The sequence below is a fragment of the Sardina pilchardus genome, chromosome 12 (genome assembly GCF_963854185.1).
Source record: "Sardina pilchardus chromosome 12, fSarPil1.1, whole genome shotgun sequence".
Taxonomy (NCBI): Eukaryota; Metazoa; Chordata; class Actinopteri; order Clupeiformes; family Clupeidae; genus Sardina; species Sardina pilchardus.
The window spans coordinates 23812600-23833143 of record NC_085005.1 but is presented as its reverse complement, the minus strand read 5'-3'; the positions used below and the strand labels follow the sequence as shown (position 1 = coordinate 23833143).

Genomic DNA, 20544 nt, shown 5'->3' with positions numbered 1-20544 from the left:
CCAGTAGGCCACGGCTGCCCCCAAAGTACCCCAATTTACCCTGAAGTAACACACATTCTTACAATGTAACATTTGATGTAATTCCTATAGTTTGTGAGATTGCTAGCCTGAAAATGTAAGGTCTGGCTATGAGTAATGAAAATGGCCCGACTCAAGGGCTGGCACCAAGCATGTACTTGAAAATATCAATGCACGCAATCGGATAACACTATACGACCAATGTTTTCTGACTGATTCTGGATGTCAACACAATTGGATAACGCTACAACCAATGTTTGCAGGCTGATTCTGGACTTCAACGTTGCAGTGCTGTCGTCTGTCTAGCTCACCTTTGACCTGCCTATATCAGATTGGTGCAGCTTGGTGCAGCTTGGTTCCAAGGAGTCCATGGTTAATGAACATCATTACTGATTGCCAGAGTGACTCACTGAGCAAATTCAAATTGTGTTCTCGCAAGAACCTCGGATTTCCAGTGTAGGCAATTGCAGGAATTTAATTTATCAACCAACAACTGACTACACAGACAAAATAAATGTCTTGCTGCTACACATGAAAAAGTGCAACACCAACTTTGGCTTTACGTCGTGATCGGCTAAATCCTATGATGATGACAAGAACGTTTTTATTTTTTTTAAGCTTTATTTTATTTAGTGTGCCATTCCGGAAAAAGAAAAAAAAAGACAAAAATACAGTCATGGGTAAACCATGTTGACAGAAAGAAAATGGCAAGACATTCATGTGCTTTGCGTCGAGGTTTATTTTGGCAAAGCCATTCTTTATAAGTGGAACGTCACCACAATTGGGGCCAGCATACAACGTTGTCATGGAAAACAAGGAGTCAGCGGGCAATACGACTGTGACGGAGGAGAGAAACCAAAGCTCAGCCCAGTTCATTTGTTAATGTGCGATTGTGCGCGGCGTTGCTTTCGTTGATGGTTGTGTAGAAAAGCCAGTTCCACGCTGAATGGGTAGAGGTGAAACAGAAGAGCGCAACGAAGAAAAAAAAAAAAAACAGTCCACTCACATGTTTCCACGGTGCCAAGACTAGGAGGGACATCGACAATGCCACTTTGTGTTTAGTGCTGCATATCAAACAACTACACATGGGACGGTGGAATTTAGCCGCTGTGGAACTGCAGGCGGTGCGTGGCTCTCCTTACAGTTAGCGGGGAGGAAGCGTCAAAGGTATGTTAGCGTCAAAGAGCGATTCATTTTATCTACATCGACCAGCACGTCGCACACACGGCAGCTACTGTGAAGTGATTTTATGTTATGCTCTCCACCATGGGCCTTTTTAAACCCCCAGTTTAAAGCCAAACAGCAAGCTCAGAGGATTCCTACTCTTTCGCGATCAGTTCCTTCGAAGTTGAAATGTGTGGGGAAAAGAGAATTAAAAGAACACAAAAAGAAATAAAAACAAAAAAAAGGCTTCCAATACTGAATTTATCACCAAAACGGCAGAAGAAAAAAAAATTTAGGAAATTATATATAAAAAAAAAACAAAACAAAATAGGATAACCCCCTTACCTGTAGTATACATTAAATAACCCATAGTCCATACACATACAAGAGGGGTTACCTCACTTTATAACCCTCTTCCACAACTGGAGAGAGAGAGAAAAAAAAAAAGAATTACAACTGCAATGCTGGGGTGTGTGCTGCTTGTTCTTTCCTTTTTGCTTTTGTATGAAGCTTTTAGTTTGAAATCCAATGGCTTGGGGCCAGTCCAAACTCCCCCCCCTCCCCAGTTCAGAGTGAAATGTTGGATATAGCCGGTCTGCTGATTCAGAGTTCATCCCTAAGAGAGACAACAGGACAGAGTTACATAGACCAATACAGAAAAAAACAACAAAAGACAAAACTACACTCCATTCTACCTCAGATTCCAGTCAATTGCACATTCATTCATTCATTCACTCATTCTTTCTTTCTTTCTTTCACACTCTCACTTATTCATTCTTGCATGCACAAATCAAAGGTTCATGCACAAAGGGTTTTCTGCAGGACTTCACATGCCCTTACAGTATAACATTCACTTCTTCATAATTAGTTTTGCTGAAAGATGATTATACGAGTAATAACCATGGGAAGCTTATCGGGTATACATAATAAAAATAAATATAACGGAAAAAAAGCATCCATTCCTTTCAAAATACACGTTTCTGTATTTTGGACATTTTTACATTAATGGGTGACATGCTCTAAATGTTAGGCAGCACCTGAGGTATTACAGTTTTATTTTTTTCTTTACACAACAAACTAAAATTGCCACTGCAATTGAGAAAAACAAAACCAAGCTTCGAACATAAAAATCCTACGCCGGTTGTTTTATTAAATATATAAATAGATAAAAATAGGGTAGAAAAGTAAGTAAATCAATAAATACAACTCACTCACATATCAGGTTGTATATCAAGCACTGCAATACCCATTCATGTGAATTGTTAAATAACTACAGGTTAAAAAAATCTACTTTAAAAAAAAAAAAAAACGTGCAGCCAGTTACTATGGTATGGGGGAAGCAAAGAATGATAACAGGCAGGCAGCACACGCAGGCCCCTTTTTGCGATCGATTGTCTGCTCCAGACCCCACCATTTCACCTGTGCCACCAGAGGGGGAGAAGAAGGGAGGGGGGGAGAGGGAGTAGGAAGTCACTTCCACCTGGACCACTGCTTGTCTTTGTCTGTTAAAGGCACGTAAATCACCCCCATCAGGGGCTTCATTTTGGTGCTGCCGTCCTCCATCTTGTCGTACTGCTCCAGCATCTGGTTGCCCCCAGCCGGCCCCACGGGCAGGATGAGCCGCCCGCCGGGCTTCAGCTGATCCAGGAGCTGTGGAGGAGAGGAAGAGGAAGAGGCGCGTGGGTTTAAAGCAAAGAAGAATCATTTCAGCGGTTCATCAACTCGTAACAGAATGAACGGTCGGCCACTTCTGCATTCGTTTCGCGGCCCACTATCGGCTATAACCGCACCATGTAAGTTTACCAGATCGGGTAGCGTTTCTGTAGTACTGTACGATGGAATGAGACATAAGAAACTTCAAATTTGACTTGCTTCGATGTTGTAATACATTATACTTTCATAAAATCATGCAACATACTCTGTCTGTGGACATCGTTATTTGCTGGATAAACAAATAGCGTTTGTGCGACAGAGGAAAAGTGCTAGTGTTGCATTTAAACAAATGGCATCTCTGACACATTTGGGTGCAAATAGATAGGTATATGCATGACTGAATGACACCATAGTCGTGCTATTTGACTCATGTCAATCCAATCTGTCTGTCTGTCTAACTGCAGTAGTTACAGTAATTTCCTGTGTAATAGCCACATTGTGTATAAGCCACACAACAGTGTTTTATGAAAGTTAAGACACAAAACCATATTAATACCATAATAACTCCCCCCTGTTTATTAATCTCATAGCTGAAATCAAAATCAATGTATAAGCCGCGGCTGGGAAATTGCGGTATACAGAAAATTTCAACACCATAGATTCCATGGACCTCAGAGAATATGGACTAATAGGAGGATGTAAACTATTTTTAATCTTCTGAAAAACACCAAAAAAAAGGGTAAGCCATGTATATTACACAGATCTGAATACCCTAAAGCAGGAGTCTCCAACCTATTTAGGCATGAGGGCTAAGAGCTGGGCCTGAAGCACTCAAAGTCATATGGAGGGCTACTCATTTGACATGAACAGACCCTCATCCCTTTTTGCGAGGGTAATCTTCCTAAGTAACATGTCGAGGGCTGAGAACCAAAGGGGCGTAAAGTGACATTTTGGTCAAAATTGAGTTCTATATATCACCTGAAAGCTCTTGATTGATGAGCTCTCTAAGCTGACAAAATTAAAGAAGTAAAATATTTATAAATATAGCTGCAAGCAGCAATGAGGGGCCAAGCAGTGAGGTTTGAAGATTTTTGCAGCGTTGGATTTGTCAGCAAATTTAGCGCATTGTCCTCAGGATGTGCTCTCAAGTCCACGTACCAAGTTTGGTGTCGATACGAGAAAGTTTTGCTAATTATAGCGCCCCTAGTGTTCAAACCTCACCAAATTTAGTTTAGGTCCTCAGGATGTGCTCACAAATCCACGTACCAAGTTTGGTGTCGATCCGAGAAAGTTTTGCTAATTATAGCGCCTCTAGTGTTCAAACGTCACCAAATTTAGCGCAGGTTCTCAGAATGTGCTCACAAGTCCACGTACCAAGTTTGGTGGTGATCCGAGAAAGTTTTGCTAATTATAGCGACCCTAGTGTTCAAACGTCACCAAATTTAGCGCAGGTCCTAAGGATGTGCTCACAAGTCCACGTACCAAGTTTGGTGTCGATCCGAGAAAGTTTTGCTAATTATAGCGCCCCTAGTGGCGCTACAGCAATCATGGAAAAGTCTTGTTAATTGGTGGGTGGGGCCTTGACTTTTGCCTTAATACACTGAGCAAGTTTGAGCTTGAGAGGTTCAAGCATAGCAGAGATATTTGCATTAATGTTGTTGCTTGGCCCCCTTTAAACTCTTTGAGTGTGATTTACCCACAATGCTCAGCTCTCAATCGTCCAAACACACACCGTCGCAGAGACACCTCTGGTAAGAGTGGGCTATATATAGAGAATGAACTAGCAGCATATTTAACAGTGAGTAAGTCCACATGGCCTCCGGCTGAGGCACAGCAGTGGAAAATCCCAGGTGTCTTACCACCCGCTAGGTGGATAGACGTAGTGGTCATCCAGGAAGTCCATGGGAAAATGTAGGAAAGTCACCCCCCCCCCCCCCCCCCCCCCCCCCATGACCACCATAGAGGAGAGTGTGTGTGCTTGTGTCTGAGTTTGAGAGAGAGATGACAACATGAACGAAAAATGAAATGACTTCATGTGATTATAGCACCCCCCTAGTGGTCAAAACACATGAAATGGGAGAGTGGGCGTGTGCAAATGGAACCCCCGGCCCCCACGACCACCATAGAGGAGAGTGTATGTGCTTTTGTCTGGGTTTGGGACAGAGAGAGAGTGAATGTTAAGAAAATAGCCAAAATTAATTTCTATTTTTTTTTTTTTGTTTGTGTGTGTCCTTGGGATGTGTTCCCAAGTCTTGATACGTGAAAGCCTTGCTGAGATGTAGGTTCACTTCCTGTGTGGCGGCTTCGCCGCCAATTTGGATTGGCTGTTAGAGGCGAGCACTTCCGTCTATTGTTCCACAAAGCAATGCAGTAAGAAGGCATGGTCTGAAGATGGTTTGTGCAAATTTTGGTGAGAATCGGATGAAATTTAAGACCTGTGAAACTTTTTGGAAGTTTTGAACTTGGTCTGTTGGTGGCGCTACAGCAATCATGGAAAAGTCTTGTTAATTGGTGGGTGGGGCCTTGACTTTTGTCTTAATACACTGAGCAAGTTTGAGCTTGATAGGTTCAAGCATAGCAGAGATATTTGCATTAATGTTGTTGAAAAATTAATGAATTTTGACCTGTTGGTGGCGCTACAGTTTTGGGGTCTGGAGTCTGTAAATTGGGGAAAGTGGTCATTGGCCATAGAGAAATATGTGTGTTAAATTTCAGAACTTTTTACTGTATGGTTCTAAGGCTTCCATAGAGATATGGGTTTAATGTCTGTGTGGCGGCTTCGCCGCCAATTTTGATAGGCTGTTACGCGCAAATTATTTTGTCAATTCTTCCAGAAAGCAATGCAATAAGAAGGCATGGTCTGAAGATGGTGTGTGCAAATTTTGGTGAGAAATGGAGGAAATTTGTGACCTGTGAAACCTTTTGAAAGTTTTGATCTTGGTCTGTTGGTGGCGCTACAGCGTTAATGGAAAAGTCTTGTGAATTGGTGGGTGGGGCCATACCTTTTGCCTTAATACACTCAGGAGGTTTCAGCTTGATAGGTTCAAGCATAGCAGAGATATTTACATTAATGTTGTTGAAAAATTGATGAATTTTGACCTGTTGGTGGCGCTACAGTTTTGGCGTCTGGAGTCTGTAAATTGGGGAAAGTGGCCATTGGCCATAGCGGAATATGTGTGTTAAATTTCAGAACTTTTTACAGTATGGTTCTATGGCTTCCATAGAGATATAAGTTTAATGTCTGTGTGGCGGCTTCGCCGCCTAAGTTGATTGGCTGTTACGGGCAAATAATTTTGTCAATTCTTCCAAAAAGCAATGCAATAAGAAGGCATGGTCTGAAGATGATGTGTGCAAATTTTGGTGAGAATCGGATGAAATTTGTGACCGGAGTAGCCTTTTGAAAGTTTTGACTTTGGTCTGTTGGTGGCGCTACAGCGTTCATGGAAAAGTCTTGTTAATTGGTGGGTGGGGCCTTGACTCTTGCCTTAATACACTGAGCAAGTTTGAGCTTGATAGGTTCAAGCATGGCAGAGATATTTGCATTAATGTTGTTGAAAAATTGATGAATTTTGACCTGTTGGTGGCGCTAGAGGTTTGAGGTCTGGAGTCTGTAAATTGGTGAAAGTGCTTAGAGTTGTGTGTAGAATAAGTGTGCCAAATTTCACAACTTTTTACTGTATGGATCTATGGGCTGCCATAGACTTCCAGAGGAGAAGAATATATAATAGGAAAAGGTACAAACACTATGGGTGCTTCGCAGCTTCGCTGCTTGGCCCCCAATAATAGGAAAAGGTACAAACACTATGGGTGCTTCGCAGCTTCGCTGCTTGGCCCCCAAATATATAGTTATTGAACAAAAACCAAAGGTCTTTAACGGTGAACATATAGAAGCAACTAGATTTGTTTTGGCTCTCCTGTAAAGTTGGTGAAATGTCACTAAACGCCCCTTTGCGATTACATGTAATACTCTGCTATTGAACTGGATAACAATAGCCGAGCCGCACTGTAGCAAGAGGTCTAAAACACAAAACGCTGGCTTACACGCTTCCTGTCTAGCTGTCTAAGGTGAGAAAGTGGCACGGGTGACTTACTGCTTGTGGCACTGTAGGTGCCGCTGCGCCAACATGGATGGCATCGTAGGGCGCCTCTACCTCGTGACCCATTCGGCCATCCCCCACTGCAATACAAACACACATGTACACACACACGCACACACACGCACACACACACACGCGCGCACACACACACACACACACGCGCACACACACACACGCATACAAACACACACACACACAGTGTCAAAGCAGGCACTGCCGCAGCAGACACCAACACAGCCGGACGCCATCTTGCATGCCAGAGTGCCAGCCGGAGGGGAGGAGAGAGGAAGGCACAGTTGGGATGGGCGTCTGAGAGTAACGCCAGGCTGAACCTGCAGGCAACTCAATAGCGCTCAATAATTCAGTTTTAACACAAAACACAGTTTATTACTGCGCAATTGACACGGAGATTCACATACTGATAGAGTTGGCCAATATGGTTAAAAAAAAAAAAAGGACATTCGAATCTGAAAACTGCTGTCCTGATTAAAAACACACTGCAACTAATCTTAGCTGGCATTATGTCTATAATGGAGTCGAATGGAAAATTGATCCCCAAACTTTAGACCGGTAGTGCATTTACGTATGCGTGTGTGTGTGTGTGTGTGTATACATGTATATATATATATCTCAAAACAGAAAGTTGACAAACTATACTGCCATACATCATAATTGCATGTAATGCATATAATGTGCGATACCATATGTCACAGCCCTGGAGCGGAGGGCAGGGTGTCAGTGAGGGACAAGACTAAGAGGCTACACCTGCAACCGCGTGCTAAATAATTCAGCTCAGTTTATTCATCTTGTTAGAGTGCATGAAAATGCACTCTACTGTTATACTGTTTATTCTTATTAGAGTGCATGAAAATGCACTCTACTGTTATCCGATTTATTCTTATTATAGGTCATTATTATTCTTCTAACGCTTTTTGTGCGTGCAATTCAGCTTCAACCGTATAACGTAGAAACTTCAATCAAACTGCGCTGCGTAGGTCTTAATTAGGTGACTTCAGCTATGTTTTTTTGAACTTTGTAACTTTGTAACTTTTTGAACTATTAAATAAAAACTATTAAAATGTCCCCATAGACTTAACATTGTGATTATGACATCATAATAGGGCAATTAGAATCTTATGCCAGGTGGCCAGTCCAGGTGCAGCAGCTCTCTCTCTCTCAGGCTTTAAGCATTCAATCTCATTAAGACTACAGATCCTGTTTCACTACTTCCTCTGTCCACAACTGTTTCAAAATAAAAGTCCTCATTGCAATAACACACTATTAAATCATTTAACCATTGAAACTACTCAACTATTTAACTGTTCAACCATTCCAACTCTCAGTTATCATCAACTATGCCTCCAGTCAACTACATGAAACCTCCATGTACCTAGCAACCAACATAGCAACCATTAAAATTAAGCGTTAATGACCGTTTCCATAGCAACCAACATGATTTTACTACAGTAACTTCTTTATTCCTGATAGTGGCCACCATAGATACCCTATCAACAACGGTTTCAAAATAAAAGTCCTCACTAGCAAGTTAGCTAGTTAGCATGGTTAGCATTGTTAGCATAGTTAGCATTTTTAGCATAACTGCTAGAAATGATAAGCTAAGTTAGCTAATCAACCTGGTTAGCATTGTAAGCATAGTTAGCATAGCTAGCATTTTTAGCATAACTGTTAGAAATGATTAGCTAAGTTAGCTAATCAACCTGGTTAGCATTGTTAACATAGTTAGCATTGTTAGCATTTTTAGCATAACTGCTAGAAATCATTAGTTCAGTTAGAACTGTAATGTTTAAGCTTTAAACTGTCTACCTTCACACTATCAGCTTTCTTTAAACTATGCAACCACCATGTTTACCCTAGCTACACTTTAGTAACTATATCTACATTATCTACTGTATCTATACATTTTTGCATTTTCATGCACTCGTAATTTCCCTGAAATTACATTCTCTAGTTACAGTGCATGAAAATGCACTGTACTGTTCTTCCTAGGTTTCTTATTATTCCAACTTCTTCTAACGCTCGCAATTCAGCTTGAACCGTTTAACGTAGAAACTTGATTCAAACTTTGTTACGTAGGTCTTACTAAGGAGACCTGTGCAATATATTTTTCAACTTTGTAACTTTTATACTTTTTAAACTGTAAATTAAAAACTATTAAACATTTCCCCATAGACTTAACATTGCTCATTATGACATCACGGCAGCAATTAGAATGTTACGCCAGGTGGCCAGTCCAGGTGCAGCAGCTCTCTCTCTCTCTCTCTCTCAGGCTTTAAACTGGCTCTCTTGAGACTACATTTTCTGTTCCCCTGTATCAACGGTATCAACATAAGTCTTCCTAATTCCATCCAACTTTCTATCCATTCATCTTCTTCAAACCATTCACTCATCCACCCATTCTAAACAGTCTGCCTATCAACATCAATTAGACGATCTACATTCAACTTTGAAACAATCTACTCTGTCTCAGGCCTGGCTCTCTTAAGACTAGCCAGTTAAGTTGATTACACCTGTACTACTCTCTCAGTAGAGAGCTGTGTCTCTCCATTCTACAAGAATATAAGGCACATTCCATCCAACTTTCTATCCATTCATCTTCTTCAGACCATTCACTCATCCACCCATTAAACTGTTTATCAACATCCATTAAACTCTCTGTCTATCAACATTAATTAGACTAGCTACATTCAACTTTTAAATGATTTACTCTGTCTCAGGCTTTAAGCGTACACTCTGCCTCTCTTAAAGGAGAATTCCGGTGTGAAATTGAGCTTAACTGTACCGAAACATGTTAAGGTGTACTCACACGTGTTTTAGACGCACTTTCACTCACCCCCAGCATTCCGAACTCCTCCGTTTTCAGCCTAGCTTACAGTAGGCTTGAATCTATTAGATTGGGCATTACGTAGCCTATGCAGCTAAATCGCTATTTTTAAACCATTAAAAAGGTTCCAAGTAACTCCACACTGCATTGGTAGACTTCTGAGGGTCCTGACATTTAAAACGAGATACTGAGAACTTTGGAAATGCACAGGAAGTTTATTTTAAAAAGACTGTTTACAAGCAGTGCCTTCATAGAATCTCTCCGCTGGGCGCCATCTTGGAATCAAGTCGCGATAAGCCGACTGACGAGCACGAACGAACAGGAAGGACAGGGGAACATATTGCTAAAGTAATTCCATAGGAAATATATAGTTATACTGTCTACATGAGCATGATGAGTAACAAAGCTCAAAATGTTTGCAATATGTCCCCCTGTCTTTCCTGTTCGTTTGTGCTCGTCAGTCGACTTATCGCGACTTCACCACAAGATGGCGCCCAGCGGAGAGATTCTATGAAGGTACTGCTTGAATAAACAGTCTTTTTTAATAAACTTCCTGTGCACTTCCAAAGTTCTAAGTATCTCGTTTTAAATGTCAGGACCCTCAGAAGTCAACCAATGCAGTGTGGAGTTACTTGGAACCTTTTTAATGGTTTAAAAATAGCTATTTAGCTGCATAGGCTACGTAATGCCCAATCTAATAGATTCAAGCCTACTGTAAGCTAGGCTGAAAACGGAGGAGTTCGGAATGCTGGGGGTGAGTGAAAGTGCGTCTAAAACACGTGTGAGTACACCTTAACATGTTTCGGTACAGTTAAGCTCAATTTCACACCGGAATTCTCCTTTAAGACTAGCCAGTTAAATTGATGATTACACCTGTATCAACAACTCTCAGAGAGCTGTATCAGTGTCTCTCTTAACAAGAATATAAGGCACATTCCATCCAACCTTCTATCCATTCATCTTCTTCAGACCATTCACTCATCCACCCATTAAACTGTCAATCAATATCTATTAAACAATCTGCCTATCAACATCCATTAAACATTCTATCTATCAACATTAATTAGACTATCTACATACAACTTTTAAAGTATTTACTGTGGGTGCCTCTCAAGCAGCGTTTATATGCCCTCCCTCGCTCCTCGATCCTCAATGATCTACATAAAGAAAGATCAGTGAGGATCGAGGAGCGAGAGAGGACGCGTAAACACTATATGAGAGGCACCTTCTGTCTCAGGCTTTAAGCATACAATCTCATTAAGACTACAGATCCTGTTTCACTACTTCCTTTGTCCACAACTGTTTCAAAATAAAGGTCCTCACTGCAATAATACACTATTAAATCATTTAACCATTGTAACTACTCAACTATTTAACTGTTCAACCATTCCAACTGTCAGTTATCAACTAGAACTATGCCTCCAGTCAACTACACGAAAACTCCATGTACCTAGCAACCAATATATCAACCATTAAAATTAAGTGTTTATGACCGTTTCCATAGCAACCAACATGATTATACTGCAGTAACTTCTTGTTTCCTGATAGTGGCCACCATGGATACCCTAGCAACAAATGTTTCAAAATAAAAGTCCTCACTAGCAAGTTAGCATGGTTAGCATAGTTAACATAGTTAGCATTTTTAGCATAACTGCAAAAAACATCAACTAAGTTAGCTAATCAACCTGGTTAGCATTGTTAGCAATTTTAGCATGGTTAGCATAGTTAGCATTTTTAGCATTATTGCTAGAAATCATCAGTTAAGTTAGCTAATCAACCTGGTTAGCATTGTTAGTTTAAGTTAGCATTGTTACCATAGTTAGCATTGCTAGCATAGTTAGCATGTTTAGCATAACTGCTAGAAATCATTAGCTAAGTTAGCTAATCAACCTGGTTAACACTGTGAGCATAGTTAGCATAGTTAACATTTTTACCATTACTGCATGAAATCAGTAGCTAAGTTAACCAATCAACCTGGTTATCATTGTTACCATAGTTAACATTTTAACATGAATAGTAATCATTCGTTAAGTTAGAACTGGGAATGTTTCAGCTTTAAACTGTCTACCTTCACACTATCAACTCTCTGTAAACTATGCAACCACCATGTTTACCCTAGCTACACCTTAGTAACCATATCTACATTATCTATCAATTTTTGCATTTTCATGCACTGGTAATTCCTTGGAATTGCATTTCTAGTTATCGATATTATTCTTCTTCCACACTTTTTGTGCGTTCAATTCAGCTTCAACCGTTCGACGTAGAGACTTCATTCAAACTGCGCTGCGTAGGTCTTACTTAGGTGACTTCAGCTATGTAAATTTCATCTTTGAAAACTTTATCGTTTATTTTATATGAATTTTTAAAAACATTTTTTCTCCCATAGACTTAACATTGGATTATGACATCACAATGAAGTCGTTAAGCAATTAGAATCTTAAGCCAGGTGTTCAAAGCCACCTGGCAGCAACTCTCTGTCTCAGGCTTTCTGGCTCTCTTAAAGAGTACATATCCTGTTCAACTGTTTCCTCTACCCACAACTGTTTCAAAATAAAAGTCCTCACCATTTTTGCATTTTCATGCACTCGTAATTTCCTTGGAATTACATCTCTAGTTTATCTTAATATATTATTCAGAATGGACAGGAAGCGAGTGGGAGAGAGAGAGAGAGAGGAGAGAGAGAGAGAGAGGAGAGAGAGAGAGAGAGAGAGAGACAGAGACAGAGACAGAGAGAGAAAGAGAAAGAAAGAGAGAGAGACAGACAGACAGAGACAGAGACAGAGACAGAGACAGAGAGAGAGAGAAAGAGAAAGAAAGAGAGAGAGACAGAGACAGACAGACAGACAGAGAGAGAGAGAGAGAGAGAGAGAGAGAGAGAGAGAGAGAGAGATTGGGTGAGAAACGGAAAACGGTCGGACCAGAGTCCTCGTGGGCTCTTGGACCTGAACATGTTACAGATGCTGCAGCATCTTGTGACATCGCATCCTCCGCATCACAGTTTATCGCTGCCAGACTGACACTGGGCTTCACACACTGACAGCTTATTACTGCGAGACTGGCACCGGGCATCACGTTCTGACAGCCTTGGCAAGATGGCTGAGGGCGGGACATGAGGGTTGTGTGTGAATACTGTGCATGCTACAACCACATATTCATTCTACCAAACATGAGGATTACAGCCGTTTTATGCCTTGGCAATCGTCCCACTACCTGACAACAAAACACATCAAACAGGATCATCAGAACTTACCAAGCAGTGTCACTCTGCCTGAAGATATCAAACTGGGGTCATCTTTCTTTACATTATTTACAGAGTCGTCCACTAGCTCCTTGATATGATCAATCCCTATGACCTTCCCTTTCGGACCCACCTGCAAAACAGGAAGTGTGGTCAATCCATGTCAAAATATTGAAACGGACAACCAGTGACAAACTTTCACTCTGCCTTTTGAAAAAAAAATCCTGCATGGGGATTTTGTGCAACAACTTTATCTGGGATAGAAAAATACTCAAGGCTCTTTTGTGGCATTTATTTAGAAATGTATTCACAAAATCCAAGACCAAGAACAGACAGAGGCTGTAACTAGACACAGAGGCCAAAAAGATTAATACTAATGATGAGAAGGCGTGAATGGCCGCCCATCTGTAGCTGTGGACAGCTGTAGACAGTAATGTTTACTCCTCTTTCATTTTGGAATTATTCAAAAACATGTTAAATTTCATATATAAGTCGCACCTGACTGTAAGTGGCCAGCCAAACTATGAAAAAAAGTGCGACTTATAGTCCGGAAAATACGGTACTCAAGGCTCTTTTGTGGCATGAAGAAGCTCACCATTCGTGCGAAACAAGCAGAGAGTATCCCACTCCCGGATCCCACGTCTAGAGCCTTCGCCCCCTCGTACAGCTGATCGTGAAGCAACTCCAGTGCGTAGGCGTGCTGGGGGAAGAGAAGAGGGGCAGCCTCTTCGTCATCATCATCATCGTCACTGTCCCCACAGCTTTACAACCATTTATACACGACAGTGGAGTAAAAGCCACTGTTATCAGACCACGCATCACCACCATTGAAAGCAACCACATTCAATCAAAGCAATGATTACTATTTTCACTCGCATTATTATAACAACCCAACTTTTGTTGGACATTTCAATAAATAATGATCTGGACAGCTAAATAAATAATATCAACACACATGGATACATGTTTTATGACATCTTCATAGCTTCGAAAGAGCTAGTTTTCCAGCCACACACATGAACAGAAATGCATGTAAACAAATTAAATCCCAAATAAGGCGCCGTGATGCCTTACCATATGTGGAGCACTGATGGTGGCTTGGTAGCCTGTTGGGACAACCAGAGGAACAGAGATTACATAAGACAGTCAAGGAAGGGTGGAAGGGGTGGGTGTAATAAAATATTCTGTTCAGAACAGAAGCCAGAAGCCAGTGGGCCTGCAGTGTTGGAAAGGCCACCTACCTATAGACTGAGGTGAGTCCATGTAGGGGTTGCAGCGTGAGAAGTGAGCCCGGTCTGTGGCCAACATGACTTCATAGACCTTATCTGACTTGATAATTCCATTTTCTGGTACAGAAAGAAGATGTGGGGGGGGGGGGATTGACAGACGCACAACAGGTGGGAGAGGAGACGACAGTCAGAGATGAGCTTTCTCAAACAAAAGGGGGGCTTTTTCTGATTAGAACAAAGTGACCACATGACACCACACATGACCACATTCAGACCAAAAAACAACCATGTCAGTCTTTTGGACTGACATAGGCTATTGACTGAGCCCATACACAACACACTCAATGTGTGTGACTGTGCACAGACAATTTTGGCTTGCGTAGGCTACACTAGGTTTGCATGATGTGATAAAAACAATTCAAACAAAGAATTCACTGTAATCATGAAATCCCACAGACAGATGGTGGAAGTGACAGGAAGTGCCAATGACAGCTGCTTCTGCTCACGTTACAGTAGGTCCCTGACCCTATAACACCCGCCTTGATCCGCAGTCGGCTCACGCACACTGCAGCATCTCAGATCCCAGATCAGCTGTTACAGACAACCGGTGGAGCATAGCAGTTGCCTTTTGACCTGTGCATGAAATCTGAAAGCTGAAGCTGATGTTCACGTCTATGAACTGACATGTATTGTAAAGTGTGTACAAACATGTTTCTACAGCGACATGTGGTGTGCCATACCACAAAACACCTGAGGTCAAACATGACACATTTTAAAATCAACTGCCTTCAGCCAGACCTGGTTAAATCCCACCTCAGCTAAGTTTAGGTGCCTGTACAGCTGGGGCAGCTGAAATGGGTCAGTTCTTGGCGACAAGAGGACCAACAGAGAGAGATGCAAAGGGGCAGAAGGGTGGAGATCGGCCTGCTGCTTCTAAAAAATTCAACAAAATTTTTTTAGGAGGTAAAATATTAATTTGCCTCGGCATCCCGATTTTTTAGATGCAGTACACAGTGAGAGGGGAGGCACGCAGTGTTGTGACAGTGCATATTTAAACACACTGACCTCATTCTCGCTAAAGACAAAATAATAAGGCAACGGGAAAAATGGTCTATGGAACATTCTGGTTGGTTTTCTACAGTGTCCTTATTCAACCGACAAACACAGACGAGGTCAATGCCGAAAACATGTAGGAAAACAAATGAGAGACACGGAGGGAGAGAGAGAGAGAGAGAGAGAGAGAGAGAGAGAGAGAGAGAGAGAGAGAAATACAGGCTACTCCGCACCTGTGTATGGTAAGAATGCCTGGCATTCGGCAAATGCCACATATAACTTTACTCAGCCTTGACAACAAAACTGCTCTGACTCTCAATTGCGGCAGTCATCACTGCCATTTCAGTACAATGTAAGAACAGTGGCTTGAAAGTCCCTCCTTAATGATCCAACACAATCTCCATTCAGTTAGAATCCTTGTTTTAATCCTCGCAGCTTCACTTTTACTGCGAGTGGTAAAAAAGAGCAACTTGCAACAGAAGAACCAGAGATCACATATCTCGGGATTTAAAAATAGCCAATTGACTGGACACTTGCCTAGGTGGGCATGAATATAACAAGACTCATAAGAGGGGCAGTCACTTCGTGCTCTACACATTTGAGATGGGGAAGTCCTAAACATTAGAAACAAAGATGAAGCCATTAACATTCTGCAACAGACAAAACATGTCGAGCTGCTTAGCCTCATGAAAACAAGAAAGCTGGCAGAGGCTAAAAGATACCATGCCAGCTAAAAGGTGCTATGCCAGCTAGAACCGTGCATTGCTATGTAGCCTAGTTGCTGAGGAACAGAGTGCGTTGACGTTGCCGATTTACCTGACAACGACACAATACTGAGTACATTTATGAGAAATATATCCTGTATAAGAATTAAACGAAATGGGTGCATGTGTAATTCTACTGTTACATTTATTTCGGCTTTTCTATCGATGCGGTTCAGACTGCCCCGCCCTCTCAAACACTGCCAGTTCAGGAGACGACTGCAGACATACGGACTGAAACGTGGGTACAGTTACTGACAACTGTCTCCCATAACCAACCCAATAACTACAACACCAACAACGGCTAGGTAGCGACTAAGTTTCTCAACGTGTCCCCATTAAAAAGATATACTGCAAGTAATTGCTATGACTGGTGACAATTAGTGCTAGTTGCATGACTCAAAATTACTTCCTCACACACAGCAACACTTAGAAAAACATCTAGTAACGTTACCTCAATGCATCTAACACAAATGCCCCACAAGAGTGTTATAGCAATGCATGGCCCAAAGAAACTCAGCAGACGATCTAAAACATATAAACTACAGACGTTTGCAATTTACGTTCTAGGATGACACTGTTAGTCAATGTCGCATAGTTAGCAGGCCAACCTGATGCTAACATGCAGTGCCAGTGCATCCATTATGAACATGTCTTCACTCTTCACATTAATCGGTTGAGATAAGACAGGGAAAAAAGTCAAGGTCACGACTGAAACAAAAAATCTTTTCTAGACACTTCGCTCAAACTAGACTTGCTTACACATTGCCTTCAACAAACGCTAGCTGACAACTGTTAGCTTTCCTAGCAACAAATGACGCACAGGAAGAATTATTAAAGTAGCAGTATGCAATGCAGCAACCAAACTTGTTACAGTGTAGGTCACATTGTTAACGTTATAATAACGATCCTAAGTTGCTACTTTGCATTCCAACATCTGAGAAAACATTGACATTTGGCGACGGGTGCACTGGTATTAATACTAGCTACCCATAGCTGCACCATTTCAGTTTGCTGCCAGTGTAACATTATGCTAGCTAATGTTAGCTAGACAGTTGGCAACCTAGAGCTGCCTTGGACGTCTGTGGGGGAAAACAGGAATAGCTAGAAACACCAGGGTTTGCGTCAAAATCGACTCCACCACGACTTGCATAGACCTTCTGAACACAAGATTATCTCTATTATCACAAAACTTACTGCGAAGGTTGTTGACGAGCTCTGCTTGGCTAGTTCCTCCTGATTTCCAGGCCATTATTAAACACACTCTGCGGATCAAGTAGAGAGCGGCTGTCAATGCCGCGCCTGCGCAGACAGCTTTACCTACAACAGAAACCACTTCCAGAACAGATGGAGCCGATACGTCACTTGACATATCTGTGCGCCCCTCTCTTTTCCCGCGTAACCTTCAGCTACTTATTTCAACATTTCATATTAACTGATATTAATCTAGCTCGTAGCCATGAATGTCCACATAAAACAACCAACAGAAGAAGTTTTATCCATTCCTATGCGAATAGTGAAGGTATTTGAAGATGGCTTGTTGGGCTGCCGTGTTCTTCCACCAGGAGGAGAGCATGAGCTTATTAGCGTAACATATGACGTAGTTGCCCTCTTAAGCTTTAAACAAAGTGGGCAATCACCCTCTAGTAATTATCTGCTCATTGTAGCCTAACTGTAACATGCCATCTTGAAATGGTTTATTTTTATGGTCGCATGTGCTTCACATAGCATCAAGAGACGTTTTGTTTGAATTTCATATAGCCTAGCTACCAGTTTTTGACATTGGGCTACTTGACTCCAAATGGTGAATAATAGGCTAGTTGAAAGACAATACCAAGTGTGCTGCATAGATGACTAGAATTGGACTGGAATTGAATTGGAGTAGGCTAGGCTATTTCTATGAAGAAATAAAAAAAATAATAACTCAAATTCACCCACGTTTTTATGAAAATATAGTGCCCTTCCTGTTTACAAGTGGCAAAGTGTGTCCTGTCTGATCACACCCTACATCAGGCCTATACAAAAGGGAATCTAGTCTGACCAATAGAGGTGGTGATAGTGTTTTTACTGAGCTCACACTTTGACTCTCACACTCACTCTCACGCTCGCTCGCTCGCTCGCACGCACGCACGCACGCACGCACGCACACACACACGCACACACACACACACACACACACACACACACACATGTAGCATGACATTGATTTAAGGACGCTATGCAGCTATTGTCCACTGGAGTGTAGTATAACTTGTTGAACACTATAGTGTAACAGCAGCAGGTTCAGTAGCCCTCATAGCACTGCAGTATATACTGTAGGCCTACTGTATCACAGTGTTACACGGTAAACTTGTAATTTGCAAGATCATGCATAATGTCTCAGTAACAACATGCTGGGCGATAATAGTGTGTCTTTTTGTTGTTGTTGGGGTTTTTTTTGTCACAGGAAAGATCACATCACTGGGCTCATCTGTAAGAACACAGATCAGGAGAATAAGTTCTGCCGGGACTACAAAGTGCGTTTCGTCTGCCCCTCTACATACTGCGCTGATCAGCAAACTAGTATGTGGCTCTGCAGTCAAAATAAACCAACAATGAACCAACAAAAATCTAAATAAACAGAATATACAGCTGTGGCAATATTGTATGTTTGTATGTTTTTGTTGAATGTTGTGTTTGTATTGCTGCTGAAACACTGTAATTTCCCCTTGGGGATGAATAAAGTTTATCTATCTATCTATCTATCTATCTATCTATCCCTCTCCAACCCCACTCTCACTCTTGTCATAGCCTAGGCCTATTGCTTAAATAGAACATGTCTGATTTATATGTTGATTTGTTTATACAGTATGTGTAGGGCAAAAAAAAAACAAAAAAAACTGTTTCAATAGTAAGGTCAATTCAAAACCAAGCTGATTAGACCTGAAATGATCTGTTTAGCCCATTTGTTTCTTTATTTTGCCCATGTGCAGCATGCTGGACACGGTGGTTTGACCGTGACGATCCCTCTGCTACCGGGGACTGGGAGACACTGAAGGAACTGCGGGAAGAACACCCTGGTCAGATCTGTGCCAATCCCATCGCCATCGAGAGCAGGACTGTGGACACAGACGCTCCTGCAACCATGACTGGTCAAGACTTCCTACAGTAAGTAGTGTTGTTTTTCTCTTAAATTTCGTTCTCAAATTACACTTGTTCCCAACCTCAATCAGCAATGATTATAGATGGCACAGATGGGTCTTCAATTGACTTTTGATAATTGTTTTGACCTATAAATAGGGGGGCAAAAATATGACGTTATAATCTTTTAATTACAATATAAGGTTCAGCGTAGAAATGGAGTTTATCACATTATGGTTCTGAAGATGTCATTTAGGCCTTTGTCTTTCCTCCCTGTAGCTACTCTCCGACAATTGGGTTTGTTTGCAAGAACGGGCCCAACCAAAGCTGCCAGGATTACAAAGTCCGTTTTGGGTGTCCTTGTTCGCCAGGCATTGACATGTAAGAAGTGGTGAAGCAATATGCGGTTAGCTTTTTGTGAAAGCACTGACAGTTGTTGTTGTTGTTGTGTCTTGTATGTTGCTGTTATGGTGGTTTAAACCTATGCAGAGAATAAATATCGACACCCCGATTTATTTTCTTCTGGTTGCTCTTGTGATGATGTATTGGATGAGAGACCAGTAGTTGAATAGGATGCACTCGAAGGTTTATCCAGTGTAAGTGTATGCATGTCAGATGTCTACTTGCAGTTTGGATACAGGCTGACTGTTTGGACACATCTCTGAATGATAGAATGGGAGCAGAGTGTTTCATTTCACAGAAGAATTTGACGACAGATGAATGTGACGTCGCACCTGACTTAAATGAGGTCAAGCAACTGAATTATGAGGTGTATAGTTGGCGGTCAAACCCGTTCAGGTGGAGACGTTGCCCTTTCTAAAAGACATACATACCTGTATGTCATCATCAGAGTGAGAAGTTTGTTTTTTCCAAAAAAAAGGATAGTGGAGTCCCCAAAGGAAAATGTCTTCTCTTGAAAATGTCAAAATGACAAAATAAATCACACACTCCAAAAGCAAAGTGTCTTTGTGGAAAGACCACAGGACCAGGAGAGGTGCTTGGAGTTTAAGACATTCAGGGCCAGATGTACTAACGTTTTGCACCCATTTCAGGCGTAACATGCGCGTAAAAACATGCCAATGGTAGGTACAAACAGGTCGCACTGAAGGAAAAATGCAGATTGCCTGTTGTGGGAACTGAAAACGGCTATTTGAGCTTTTCCGTGTCATGCATATGCATTCTTGGGAGTATAAGCTAAAAAGTGGGTGTAACACGCAAGCACAGGGGAGGAGAGGTGCTAATAGCGATTGATTAAGTATTCCGCCATATGTATGAAAACAACACACGTCTATTTTGCGTTGAAAAACTTCCGCCTTCTAAAAGCAGGTGTAGGCCTAATCCAAATTGCGGTTAAATGCGTCTAGAA

General features: G+C 41.6%; 2 protein-coding genes across 3 annotated transcripts; one reads left to right on the top strand and one right to left on the bottom strand.

The window, feature by feature from the left end:
* Positions 1-608: 608 nt before the first annotated feature.
* Positions 609-17449, bottom strand: pcmt (protein-L-isoaspartate (D-aspartate) O-methyltransferase). Of its 2 annotated transcripts, none has more exons than XR_009940954.1 (8): positions 17256-17449; positions 14257-14361; positions 14090-14121; positions 13611-13715; positions 13028-13148; positions 6927-7012; positions 2602-2832; positions 609-1798 (listed from the first exon to the last, which is right to left on the bottom strand). XR_009940954.1 is itself a non-coding variant. In XM_062550817.1 (8 exons), exons 1-8 carry the CDS (start codon positions 17428-17430, stop codon positions 1786-1788), a joined length of 807 nt encoding a protein of 268 aa, XP_062406801.1. In that variant the 5' UTR covers positions 17431-17448; the 3' UTR covers positions 609-1785. The 2 variants fall into 2 exon arrangements, 1 of the variants encoding a protein (XP_062406801.1); XM_062550817.1 differs by having other exon boundaries at positions 2663-2832; positions 17256-17448.
* A 141-nt stretch (positions 17450-17590) lies between these two features.
* On the top strand, positions 17591-19563 carry LOC134097408 (cartilage intermediate layer protein 1-like). The gene is made up of 4 exons (XM_062550286.1): positions 17591-17646; positions 18505-18620; positions 19031-19205; positions 19458-19563. Exons 1-4 carry the CDS (start codon positions 17591-17593, stop codon positions 19561-19563), a joined length of 453 nt encoding a protein of 150 aa, XP_062406270.1.
* Positions 19564-20544: the final 981 nt, after the last annotated feature.

Bases quoted from the DNA above. Each gene is read 5' to 3' on its own strand.
- pcmt (XM_062550817.1), bottom strand. From the start codon at position 17,430: ATGTCAAGTGACGTATCGGCTCCATCTGTTCTGGAAGTGGTTTCTGTT. The intron at 13,716-14,089 runs GTAAGGCATCAC...CTCTTCCCCCAG, and splicing joins CCATCAGTGCTCCACATATG to CACGCCTACGCACTGGAGTT. The intron at 13,149-13,610 runs GTGAGCTTCTTC...CCTGTTTTGCAG, and splicing joins CTGCTTGTTTCGCACGAATG to GTGGGTCCGAAAGGGAAGGT.
- LOC134097408 (XM_062550286.1), top strand. From the start codon at position 17,591: ATGGCTTGTTGGGCTGCCGTGTTCTTCCACCAGGAGGAGAGCATGAGC. The intron at 17,647-18,504 runs GTAACATATGAC...TTTTTGTCACAG, and splicing joins GAGAGCATGAGCTTATTAGC to GAAAGATCACATCACTGGGC. The intron at 18,621-19,030 runs GTATGTGGCTCT...GCCCATGTGCAG, and splicing joins CTGCGCTGATCAGCAAACTA to CATGCTGGACACGGTGGTTT.